An 11,643-nucleotide genomic window follows, 5' to 3' on the forward strand; every position below is an offset into this window, starting at 1 on the left:
CCCAGGGTTGGATCATGGCAATGAACTCTTTCTGTGTTGTGGGCTGGTGTAGTAAAATACATGTTCTGTGGCGCCACCTTCTGGGATATTTCTGATCTTTTTCCATTACTCTGGCCTGGCAGCCACGGGAGATCGAATCAATGATTGTCGAATACAACGATCCAAAGTTCACAGCTAAAACAATGGATGAGTGAACTGGTTTTCTGCGGTGCTCAAAACGACAGAAAACATGTTTTTAAAAACGTTAAAGATTCCGGCCCGTGCCTTGTTGCAGTGTGTAAACCGGAGTGTCATCTCACCAAAACATCGCGTGAGGCTTGGACGAGGACCCTCTCGACTCTACTACGAGGTCGCTAAACCAGTCGACCCTTCCCTGTCCGGGGCATCCTCTGCCCGGACAGTGGACCTCCGTAGCGACACGGTGACCAAGCCTGGAGCGGCCATGCGTCAGGCCATGGCAGAGGCCGAGGTTGGGGACGATGTATTCGGGGAAGATCCAACAGTAAATGGTCAGAGAAATTAGATGATGTATGAGTTTTGGCAAGCATATGGAGTTGCTTAACTGATTTGTAGAAGGTGCTCATCATTATGACCTGATTATTTTATACTTATCTTTCACCGATCAAAGTTCTGGCCGATTAATAAAAGTATGTAAAACAGTGTAATAAGCATTTTGTAGTGAAGTGCATAGGGTGCACACACTGCATAATTCATTAGTGTGGTACTGTGATCTGATTGCACTGACTTGGACCTGTTTGTATTCTTTTATGATGCATCCTTTCCATTTTTATGAACCTGATTTAATTTGGCAAATTTGGGTGGGCATGTACAGAGCTCCAGAAGATGGCTGCAGAGGTGTTTGGGATGGAGGCAGCTCTCTATGTCCCATCTGGAACCATGGCAAACCTCATAGCAGGTGAGAGAAATAACTAGCTGTGTGTTTGTGTGCGTGTGTGTGTATCTGTCTGTGTGTGTGTTCAGTTGTGTTGGTGAGAAGAGACTGGATCTGCAATGGGTTTACAGCTGATCTTTCTACATGGCTGTGCAGAAGGTGGATCAACATAGTAGTAATTGTGTAATACTTTTTGGGTGTGTTTATGTGTTGTCCAGTAATGGTGCACTGCAGGGAGAGAGGAGACGAGATGATCGTTGGAGATCTGTCACACCTCCACATCTACGAGCAGGGAGGGAGTGCTCAGGTACAGTGAACACGCACAGATTACACACACACAGCCACTGCACACATAAACTTAAAGTGCACACTAAAAACACGTGACTGTAATGTGTGTGTCAGCTGGCTGGTGTCCACTCCACCACGGTGACCAATCTACCTGACGGGACCTTTGACCTGGATCAGCTGGAGTCCAAGATTCGCCATGGTTACCCCGACGCCCACTACCCCCGCTCACGCCTGGTGTGTGTGGAGAACACACACAACATACAGGGAGGCCGCGTGCTGCCCCTACCCTTCCTGCAGGAGGTGTGTGTGTGTGTGTGTGTGTGTGTGTGTGTGTGTGTGTGTGTGTGTATCCCTCAGGTGAGTGCTCGAGAGTCTTGCAGAAAGGTATGGTGTTGTAACTCTGCTTTGTTGTGTGTCTCTCCCTCAGGTAAAGGCGCTAGCAGACAGATATGGTCTGGCTGTACACATGGACGGAGCAAGAATGATGAATGCAGCCATTGCCCAGAAAGTCGCCCCATCTACAATCCTACAAAACACACACACCGTCAGCGTCTGCCTGTCCAAGGTCAGAACACATATACACACACGCACACACCATCAGCTGGAATTATGTATTTGTGAGATAGACACTGTGTGTTACCTGCTATGTGTTACCTGCTGTGTGATCCTGCGTATGATCCTGTGTGTTGCAGGGTCTGGGTGCTCCAGTGGGCACCATGCTGGCTGGCCCTCAGGACTTCATTTCCAGGGCGGTGCGTTGTCGTAAAGCCCTAGGCGGAGGGCTGCGCCAGGTGGGAATTCTGGCAGCCGCTGGCAAGCTGGCATTGGGGGACATGATCAACAGGCTGGAGGAAGACCACCGTCATGCCAGGACCTTCGCACAGGGTGGGCACACAAACACACAAATGTACACCTGCAAGACACACACGTGGACGTTTCTATTTCATCATATATTCTTGAACACTCTGTCACAACCTCTGTGTATGTGTGTAGCTCTGTTGGAGTGTGACCCTCCTCTCTACGAGGTCGACATGGCTGCTGTAGAAACCAACATCCTGCGGTTTCGTCTGCGGGACGCCTCGTTGACCCCAACAGAGTTCTGTGCTCTGATGGCTGCGGTGGGGGAAGGCGAGCAGGCCGCTATGGGGCAGGGGGTACGGGTACTCATGTTCCCCCACATTGGAGACTCTGTCAGGGCCGTCTGGCATCTGGGCATCTCACTGGAGGACACTCAGCTGGCCATCCAAAAGCTGCAGTTTGTGGCCAGGCAACACTCTCAGCAGAGGCTCAGGGCTCAATGAAGCCTCGCATAGATTTAACCCCAACATGGCGAGCTGCTGGTTGGGCCCCTGATCATTAATCTCTCATTTAGAGGGATTCACTTGAAGCACTTTGCGAAGAGTTGATTTTTAATTTTGATTATTTTATGAATAATATGTATATTAATCATAACAGCTTTTCATGGATTTAAATACAAGTACTATACTTTATTTTGGGAATATGTTTCTTATACAGACGTATTTCTTAGAGGTAAGTCTTTCTAACTAAGAAACTAATAAAATATGGGATTGTCAACAAGCAGCTGCCCTCGAGTGTTCTCATTGAAATGTAATGACTATGAAACGCCATAAGATGTCACTACAGGTCTTTGTCATGGCTGTTCTTCCACGAAATGGGTGCGTCATGTACTACTATCACCAGTCTATGCAACAGTCCAGACACTTTTCACATATTTTGTAGTTGACCTGGATTACCAAAAGCATATAACTCGTAATACATTGTTCGACCTGGTTGAGAAAGAAAAAACATCATTAAAATATTCTGGCAGCGGTGGGATTCGAACCCACGCCATCGAAATGACTGGAGCCTAAATCCAGCGCCTTAGACCACTCGGCCACGCTACCCTCATAATTTATCATGCAAACAAAAGGGAATTTGAATACAGCATAGTTATAAACAGACCATAATCATTAGTTCAAAAGTAAGACAATAAACGAGAGTTTCTATTGGAAACGACCGAGACATCGTCCGCTATCGGTGACAAATGCGTATGTGAGGACGTGTTGAAATGGTACTCACACTCCTTCCTGTTGAAGGGAGTAATAATGAACAGATTCCACTGCAGGGAGCTAGTGTGCACCGAGACAGTGTTCAGAGGCATGGCAGTGAGCGGACGCAGGAGCCCCCATGGAGTGGCAAGCACATCAATGTGCTGGAGCTCAGGGCAGTTCGCCATGCACTCTCTGGGTTTGGAAGCCCTTGCTCACGATTCGCCGGCAACAACACTTTATGCGTTCCCACCATTCCCCTGATCACAGCTACGCTAGACAGGGTCCGTTTTAAGGGCCACTGGCTGCTCATGATCGCCCCATAACTAGCCGAGACGACCATAGTTCAGCCTTCTGTTGTCCCTCCTCTCCGGGAACCCATAGCAGCTGCCGCTAAGACCCGACCTGCTCGCTCAGGCTCGGGGGACGTTCTGGCATCCGGACCCACGCCGCCGACCGCGTTGGGTTTGTTCCCTGGAGAGGCTTAAATTGTCATGTCTAGGCATTCAGGACAATGTGGTGAACGTTGCAGAACGCCAGGGCATCCTCCACCAATGCAGCATATCAAATGTGGTGGGGCATATTCTGTATTTGGTGTGAGGGTCATACTGTATTTGTTTGTTTGTTAAATATATACAGTACCAGTCAAGAGTTGACACACCTACTTATTCAAGGTTTTTTTTTTTTTTTTACTATTTCTACATTGTAGAATAATAGTGAAGACATCAAAACTATGAAATAACATATATGGAATCATGTAGTAACCAAAAAACAAATCAAAATATATTTTAGATTCTTCAAGGTAGCCACCCTTTGCCTTGATGATAGCTTTGCACACTCTTGGCATTCTCTCAACCAGCTTCATGAGGTAGTCACCTGGAATGCATTTCAATTAACAGGTGTGCCTTGTTAAAAGTTCATTTGTGGAATTTCTTTCCTTCTTAATGCGTTTGAGCCAATCAGTTGTGTTGTGACAAGGTAGGGATGGTGTACAGAAGATAGCCCTATTTGGTAAAAGACCAAGTCCATATTATGGCAAGAACAGCTTAAATAAGCAAAGAGAAACAAACATTGACTGAACATTGACACATGAATGAACATTGACACTTCACGTCAATGAATTACCATTGAATTAATCAAAATATAATTTCAAAATGTACAAATAATCAAACTTGTATGTAAATGTTAGACATCTTAATAGGTAGGCTTTACTACTAAAGCATAATTTTGGTTGAAAAAAATAGTCCATACCACATATGGCCAACCTTGCTCCACTCCCTGATCTACTGGGTGAGCAGACTTCTACTCCAGCCCAGCAATAATACACATTGATAAGTTAAATCAGGTGTGTTAGTGCTTGGCTAGAACAGAAGCCTACACACACAGCATACTTCCAGGAGAATGATTGGCCTGCTACAGTGTAATACATTTGTAGCCTACATTACATTGTGCGTGACTTTCAACTGTATTGTTGTATACAACATTTGCCAACACCCAAATTGGTCTACACGGACAAGTTCTGGCCTGGTTTAGATCTTATCTGTCGGAAAGATATCAGTTTGTCTCTGTGAATGGTTTGTCCTCTGACAAATCAACTGTAAATTTCGGTGTTCCTCAAGGTTCCGTTTTAGGACCACTATTGTTTTCACTATATATTTTACCTCTTGGGGATGTTATTCGAAAACATAATGTTAACTTTCACTGCTATGCGGATGACACACAGCTGTACATTTCAATGAAAAATGGTGAAGCCCCAAAATTGCCCTTGCTAGAAGCATGTGTTTCAGACATAAGGAAGTGGATGGCTGCAAACTTTCTACTTTTAAACTCGGACAAAACAGAGATGCTTGTTCTAGGTCCCAAGAAACAAAGAGATCTTCTGTTGAATCTGACAATTAATCTTAATGGTTGTACAGTCATCTCAAATAAAACTGTGAAGGACCTCGGCGTTACTCTGGACCCTGATCTTTCTTTTGACGAACATATCAAGACTGTTTCAATGACAGCTTTTTTCCATCTACGTAACATTGCAAAAATCAGAAACTTTCTGTCCAAAAATGATGCAGAAAAATGAATCCATGCTTTTGTTACTTCTAGGTTAGACTACTGCAATGCTCTACTTTCCGGCTACCCGGATAAAGCGCTAAATACGTCTGCTAGAATCCTGACTAGAACCAAAAAACGTTAGAATATTACTCCAGTGCTAGCCTCCCTACACTGGCTTCCTGTTAAGGCAAGGGCTGATTTCAAGGTTTTACTGCTAACCTACAAAGCATTACATGGGCTTGCTCTTACCTATCTTTCCGATTTGGTCCTGCCGTACATACCTACACATACGCTACAATCACAAGACAAGACGCAGGCCTCCTAATTATCCCTAGAATTTCTAAGCAAACAGCTGGAGGCAGGGCTTTCTCCTATAGAGCTCCATTTTTATGGAATGGTCTGCCTACCCATGTGAGAGACGCAGACTCGGTCTCAACCTTTAAGTCTTTACTTAAGACTCATCTCTTCAGTAGGTCATATGATTGAGTGTAGTCTGGCCCAGGAGTGTGAAGGTGAACGAAAAGGCACAGGAGCAACAAACAGCCCTTGCTTTTCTCTGCCTGGCCAGTTCCCCTCTCTCCACTGGGATTCTCTGCCTCTAACCCTATTACAGGGGCTGAGTCACTGGCTTACTGGTGCTCTTCCATGCCGTCCCTAGGATGGTGCGTCACTTGAGTGGGTTGAGTCGCTGACGTGGTCTTCCTGTCTGGGTTGGCGCCCCCCCCTTGGATTGTGCTGTGGCGGACATCTTTGTGGGCTATACTCGGCCTTAAATTGGTAAATTGGTGTTTGAAGATATCCCTCTAGTGGTGTGTGGGCTGTGCTTTGGCAAAGTGGGTGGGGTTATATCCTGCCTGTTTGGCCATGTCTGGGGGTATCATTGGATGGGGCCACAGTGTCTCCTGACCCCTCCTGTCTCAGCCTCCAGTATTTATGCTGCAGTAGTTTATGTGTCGGGGGGCTAGGGTCAGTTTGTTTATCTGGAGTACTTCTCCTGTCCTATTCGGTGAATCTAAGTGTGCGTTCTCTAATTCTCTCCTTGTCTCTTTCTCTCTCTTGGAGGACCTGAGCCCTAGGACCATGCCCCAGGACTACCTGACATGATGACTCCTTGCTGTCCCCAGTCCACCTGGCCGTGCTGCTGCTCCAGTTTCAACTGTTCTGCCTTATTATTATTCGACCATGCTGGTCATTTATGAACATTTGAACATCTTGGCCATGTTCTGTTATAATCTCCGCCCGGCACAGCCAGAAGAGGACTGGCCACCCCACATATGCTCTCTCTAATTCTCTCTTTCTCTCTCTCGGAGGACCTGAGCCCTAGGACCATGCCCCAGGACTACCTGACATGATGACTCCTTGCTGTCCCCAGTCCACCTGGCCGTGCTGCTGCTCCAGTTTCAACTGTTCTGCCTTATTATTATTCGACCATGCTGGTCATTTATGAACATTTGAACATCTTGGCCATGTTCTGTTATAATCTCCGCCCGGCACAGCCAGAAGAGGACTGGCCACCCCACATATGCTCTCTCTAATTCTCTCTTTCTCTCTCTCGGAGGACCTGAGCCCTAGGACCATGCCCCAGGACTACCTGACATGATGACTCCTTGCTGTCCCCAGTCCACCTGACCGTGCTGCTGCTCCAGTTTCAACTGTTCTGCCTTATTATTATTCGACCATGCTGGTCATTTATGAACATTTGAACATCTTGGCCATGTTCTGTTATAATCTCCACCCGGCACAGCCAGAAGAGGACTGTCCACCCCACATAGCCTGGCAGTTCTAGTGTTGAGACCGTGAAGAGGATGAAGGTAGTGAACGGCCCTTCTATAAGCTCTGTTGACCGCAGTGGCAGTTCTAGTGTTGAGACCGTGAAGAGGATGAAGGTAGTGAACGGCCCTTCTATAAGCGCTGCTGACCGCAGTGGCAGTTCTAGTGTTGAGACCGTGAAGAGGATGAAGGTAGTGAACGGCCCTTCTATAAGCGCTGTTGACCGCAGTGGCAGTTCTAGTGTTGAGACCGTGAAGAGGATGAAGGTAGTGAACGGCCCTTCTATAAGCGCTGCTGACCGCAGTGGCAGTTCTAGTGTTGAGACCGTGAAGAGGATGAAGGTAGTGAACGGCCCTTCTATAAGCGCTGTTGACCGCAGTGGCAGTTCTAGTGTTGAGACCGTGAAGAGGATGAAGGTAGTGAACGGCCCTTCTATAAGCGCTGTTGACCGCAGTGGCAGTTCTAGTGTTGAGACCGTGAAGAGGATGAAGGTAGTGAACGGCCCTTCTATAAGCGCTGTTGACCGCAGTGGCAGTTCTAGTGTTGAGACCGTGAAGAGGATGAAGGTAGTGAACGGCCCTTCTATAAGCGCTGTTGACCGCAGTGGCAGTTCTAGTGTTGAGACCGTGAAGAGGATGAAGGTAGTGAACGGCCCTTCTATAAGCGCTGCTGACCGCAGTGGCAGTTCTAGTGTTGAGACCGTGAAGAGGATGAAGGTAGTGAACGGCCCTTCTATAAGCGCTGTTGACCGCAGTGGCAGTTCTAGTGTTGAGACCGTGAAGAGGATGAAGGTAGTGAACGGCCCTTCTATAAGCGCTGTTGACCGCAGTGGCAGTTCTAGTGTTGAGACCGTGAAGAGGATGAAGGTAGTGAACGGCCCTTCTATAAGCGCTGCTGACCGCAGTGGCAGTTCTAGTGTTGAGACCGTGAAGAGGGTGAAAGTAGTGAAAACAAAAGTAATGAAGTGTTGGAGTGGAAAGTTGTAATCGTGTTTGATGCGACCACAGGGTCTAATATGCACCGTATTCGATTACCCAATGCCATTAAGAAAGAGATAGGGTAAGTCACATTAGCCCGGTTCATTGGTAATGGTAGACCGTTAATATTCTGTGCTGACCATCTTCAGCAAGGGAAGATTCTGAAAATGAAAACTCATTGTGGAAGAAAATCACAAGTCATGTCCCTGGAGATTCGGGCTAAGCTGAGGGGGGTCATTTCTGGGGTTCCGCTATCTATGTCCATAGATTATATAAAATAAAATATATAGGAAGGCATAGTGGTTGAAGCAAAAAGGCTGTTCAATAAGAAGAGGGGCGGAGAAGTGAAAGCCTGTCAATATTATTCATGTTTGAGAAGGTTGTACCTAAGAATGTACAGATGGGCTTCCTGGCTTTCACTGTTAGAGAGTTTGTCCCACCTCCATTAAGGTGTTTTAAATGCCAAAGAATGGGACATGTAGCAGCTCTGTGCAAAGGAAAGAAAAGATGTGTCAATTATGGAGGGGAACATGATTATGGTGAATGTGGGAACAATGTCAGGTTTGGTGGATGCCAGGTGCAGAAAGAGGCTAGAGAGGTTCAAAGATACAAAATCACTCATAATGTTTCTTATGCAGAGGCTGTAAGGCAAATTAGTTGAACTATTAGGCAGAATGATGGAGATAATAGGGCTACTCCTGGAATAAGTGGACCTACTGTAGGAAATGTTGTTTATGCTGGTCCAGACACGGATACGAGACCTGCTCAGAAATCTTGCTCTCACAAATGTGTCGTTTCAAAGGATACCTTGATAGTTAATCAGATTGACTTCATAGCCTTCATTGGAAAAGTGATCAACATGACAACATTGTGGAAGGAAGAAGTGCCAAGTTGAAGATCATTGTGGAAGCAGCAACAGAGTTTTTAGGAGTAACAGATGTTACTGTTGCCATGATTGTTGATTTGTTGACTCCTAATAATACTAATGATGGAATGTCTCAGTATGATGATAGTTAGTTATGGCTTATTGCTAATGGTCAGGAGTTTAAGGCTAAGACCACATCTTGATTTTATTATTTCTGGTTATTGTTCAAATCAGATCTGATAGATCAATTAGACAAGGTGGTGGTTGTGCCACGTTCATAAGAGAAGGTCTTGTATAGTGTCACGCCCTGACCATAGAGAGCCATTGTTTCTCTATGGTGAAGTAGGTCAGGGCGTGACTGGGGGGTATTCTAGTTTATTATTTCTATGTGGGGTTCTAGGTTATTATTTCTATGTTGGTGATTTGTATGATTCCCAATTAGAGGCAGCTGGTAATCATTGTCTCTAATTGGGGATCATATTTAAGTAGCTGTTTTTCCCTCCTGTGTTTGTGGGATATTGTTTATGTGTAGTTGCATGTTAGCACTCCATTGGTGTCACGGTTCGTTTATTCTTTTGTTGTGTGGTTCACTTACTTTAAAACTTCATGGCGCACCCATCCCGTTAGCGGGATCATTTTCATCAACATCCGCTGAATTTTCATGAAATCACAAGTGCAATATAGCAAAACACAGCTTAGCTTGTTGTTAATCCACCTGGTGTGTCAGATTTCAAAAAAGCTTTACAGCAAAAGCTATCCAAGCGTTTATGTTAGGACATCTCGCTCAGCAGACAAAACATTACAAACAGCTAGCAGCAAAGTAGATTGGTCACAAAAGTCAGAAAAGCAATAAAATCAATCGCTTACCTTTGATTATCTTTGAATGTTTGCACTCACGAGACTCCCAGTTACACAATAAATGTTCCTTTTGTTTGATAAAGATTATTTTTATATCCAAAAACCTCCATTTGGTTGGTGCGTTTTATTCAGAAATCCACAGGCCACAGGCAGGTCATGACGGGCAGGCGAAAATTCCAAATAGTATCCGTAAAGTTCGTAGAAACATGTCAAACCTTTTTTATAAACAATCCTCAGGTTGTTTTTACAATAAATAATCAATAATATTTAAGCTTTTTCAATAGGAGAGAGAGAGAAAATGTCTGCTCCAAGTTGTTGCGCATGCAAAACTCTGCTGGCACCCAGCCATCCACTGACGCGATGTGATCCTTCTCACTAATTTTTCAGAATAAAAGCCTGAAACTATGTCTAAAGACTGCTCACACCATGTGGAAGCCATGGGGAAAGGAATCTCATTGATATCCCTTTAAATGGAGGGAAGGCATGCATTGGAACAGGGAGATTCGTTTCTCTTAGGCACTTCCTTGTTGGATTTTCCTCAGGTTTTCGCCTGCAATATCAGTTCTGTTATACTCACAGACAATATTTTGACAGTTTTGGAAACTTTAGTGGTTTATATTCTAATCTGACAATTCAAATGCATATTCTAGATTCTGGGCCTGAGAAATAGGCAGTTTCATTTGGGTACGTTTTTCATCCAAACATCAAAATACTGCCCCCTACACTCAACAGGTTAAATAAAAAAATATGTGGAACCCTTATCACGCTGCACGTTGGTCTGAGTATGCTTACAACGATCGTGGCAGAATATCCCACCAGTCAAGGACCAAGCAGCGGGCAACGATGGGGAAAATAAGTTGGACATGGGAGGAAATAATGGAAGGACAGGAGATCCTTCCTTGGTGGCAGACGAAAGGTTATGATGGAGGACAGCAACGACGCCGGGGTTCGCGGCCACAAGGAAAGCCCAAAATACAGCCCATTTTTTTTGGGGGGGGGACACGGGGTGGCAACACGGGGTGGCCGAGGTGTGTACCAGAGAGCTTCCGGAGACGGTTTCCAGTCCAGAGCTTCCGGCGACGGTCCCCAGTCCAGAGCTTCCGGCGACGGTCCCCAGTCCAGAGCTTCCGGCGACGGTCCCCAGTCCAGTGCTTCCGGCGACGGTCCCCAGTCCAGAGCTTCCGTCGACAGTTCCCATTCCAGAGCTTCTGGCGACAGTTCCCAGTCCAGAGCTTCCGGAGACGTTTCACAGTCCGGAACCTCCAACGACGGTCCCCAGTCCGGGGCCTCCAGCGACGGTCCCCATTCCGGGTTCTCCAGCGACGGTCCCCAGCCCGGGGCCTCCGGCGATGATCCGCAGTCCAGAGCCTCCGGCGATGATCCACGGTCCGATTCTACAAAGGTGGAGGGATCAGCGTAAAGAGGGGGGGCTGCGTCCAGAACTGGAGCCGCCACCGAGGGTAGATGCCCACCCGGACCCTCCCCTATAGGTTCAGGTTTGCGACCGGGAGTCCACACCTTTGGGGGGGGGTGCTGTCACGCCCTGACCTTAGATATCTCTGTTTTCTTTATATTTTGGTTAGGTCAGGGCGTGACTAGGGTGGGTGCGCTAATTTTTGTATTGTCTAGGGGTTTTTGTATGTCTAGGGTTTTTGTAGGTCTAGGTGATTTGTATGTCTATGGTGGCCTGATATGGTTCCCAATCAGAGGCAGCTGTTTATCGTTGTCTCTGATTGGGGATCATATTTAGGTAGCCATTTCCCTTTGGGACCTTGTCTATGTGTAGTTGCCTGTCAGCACTCGTTTGTATAGCGTCACATTTAGTTATTTTGTTAGTTTGTTCAGTGTTCATTCTTTTAATAAATAAGAATGTATGCATACCACCCTGTGCCTTGGTCC

General features: G+C 46.2%; 1 protein-coding gene and 1 non-coding gene across 2 annotated transcripts; one reads left to right on the top strand and one right to left on the bottom strand.

The window, feature by feature from the left end:
- The first annotated feature begins 29 nt into the window (after positions 1 to 29).
- tha1 (threonine aldolase 1) lies at positions 30 to 2,761 on the top strand. The gene is made up of 7 exons (XM_029640002.2): positions 30 to 509; positions 833 to 916; positions 1,111 to 1,199; positions 1,295 to 1,480; positions 1,608 to 1,745; positions 1,873 to 2,065; positions 2,174 to 2,761. Exons 1-7 carry the CDS (start codon positions 230 to 232, stop codon positions 2,479 to 2,481), a joined length of 1,278 nt encoding a protein of 425 aa, XP_029495862.2. The 5' UTR covers positions 30 to 229; the 3' UTR covers positions 2,482 to 2,761.
- Positions 2,762 to 3,002: 241 nt separating this feature from the next.
- Positions 3,003 to 3,084, bottom strand: trnal-uag (transfer RNA leucine (anticodon UAG)). The gene has a single exon. It is a non-coding gene; the product is annotated as a tRNA-Leu (tRNA).
- Positions 3,085 to 11,643: the final 8,559 nt, after the last annotated feature.

The sequence above is a fragment of the Oncorhynchus nerka genome, linkage group LG28 (assembly GCF_034236695.1).
Source record: "Oncorhynchus nerka isolate Pitt River linkage group LG28, Oner_Uvic_2.0, whole genome shotgun sequence".
NCBI lineage: Eukaryota > Metazoa > Chordata > Actinopteri > Salmoniformes > Salmonidae > Oncorhynchus > Oncorhynchus nerka.

Bases quoted from the DNA above. Each gene is read 5' to 3' on its own strand.
- tha1 (XM_029640002.2), top strand. From the start codon at position 230: ATGTTTTTAAAAACGTTAAAGATTCCGGCCCGTGCCTTGTTGCAGTGT. The intron at 510-832 runs GTCAGAGAAATT...GGGCATGTACAG, and splicing joins GGAAGATCCAACAGTAAATG to AGCTCCAGAAGATGGCTGCA. The intron at 1,746-1,872 runs GTCAGAACACAT...TGTGTGTTGCAG, and splicing joins TCAGCGTCTGCCTGTCCAAG to GGTCTGGGTGCTCCAGTGGG.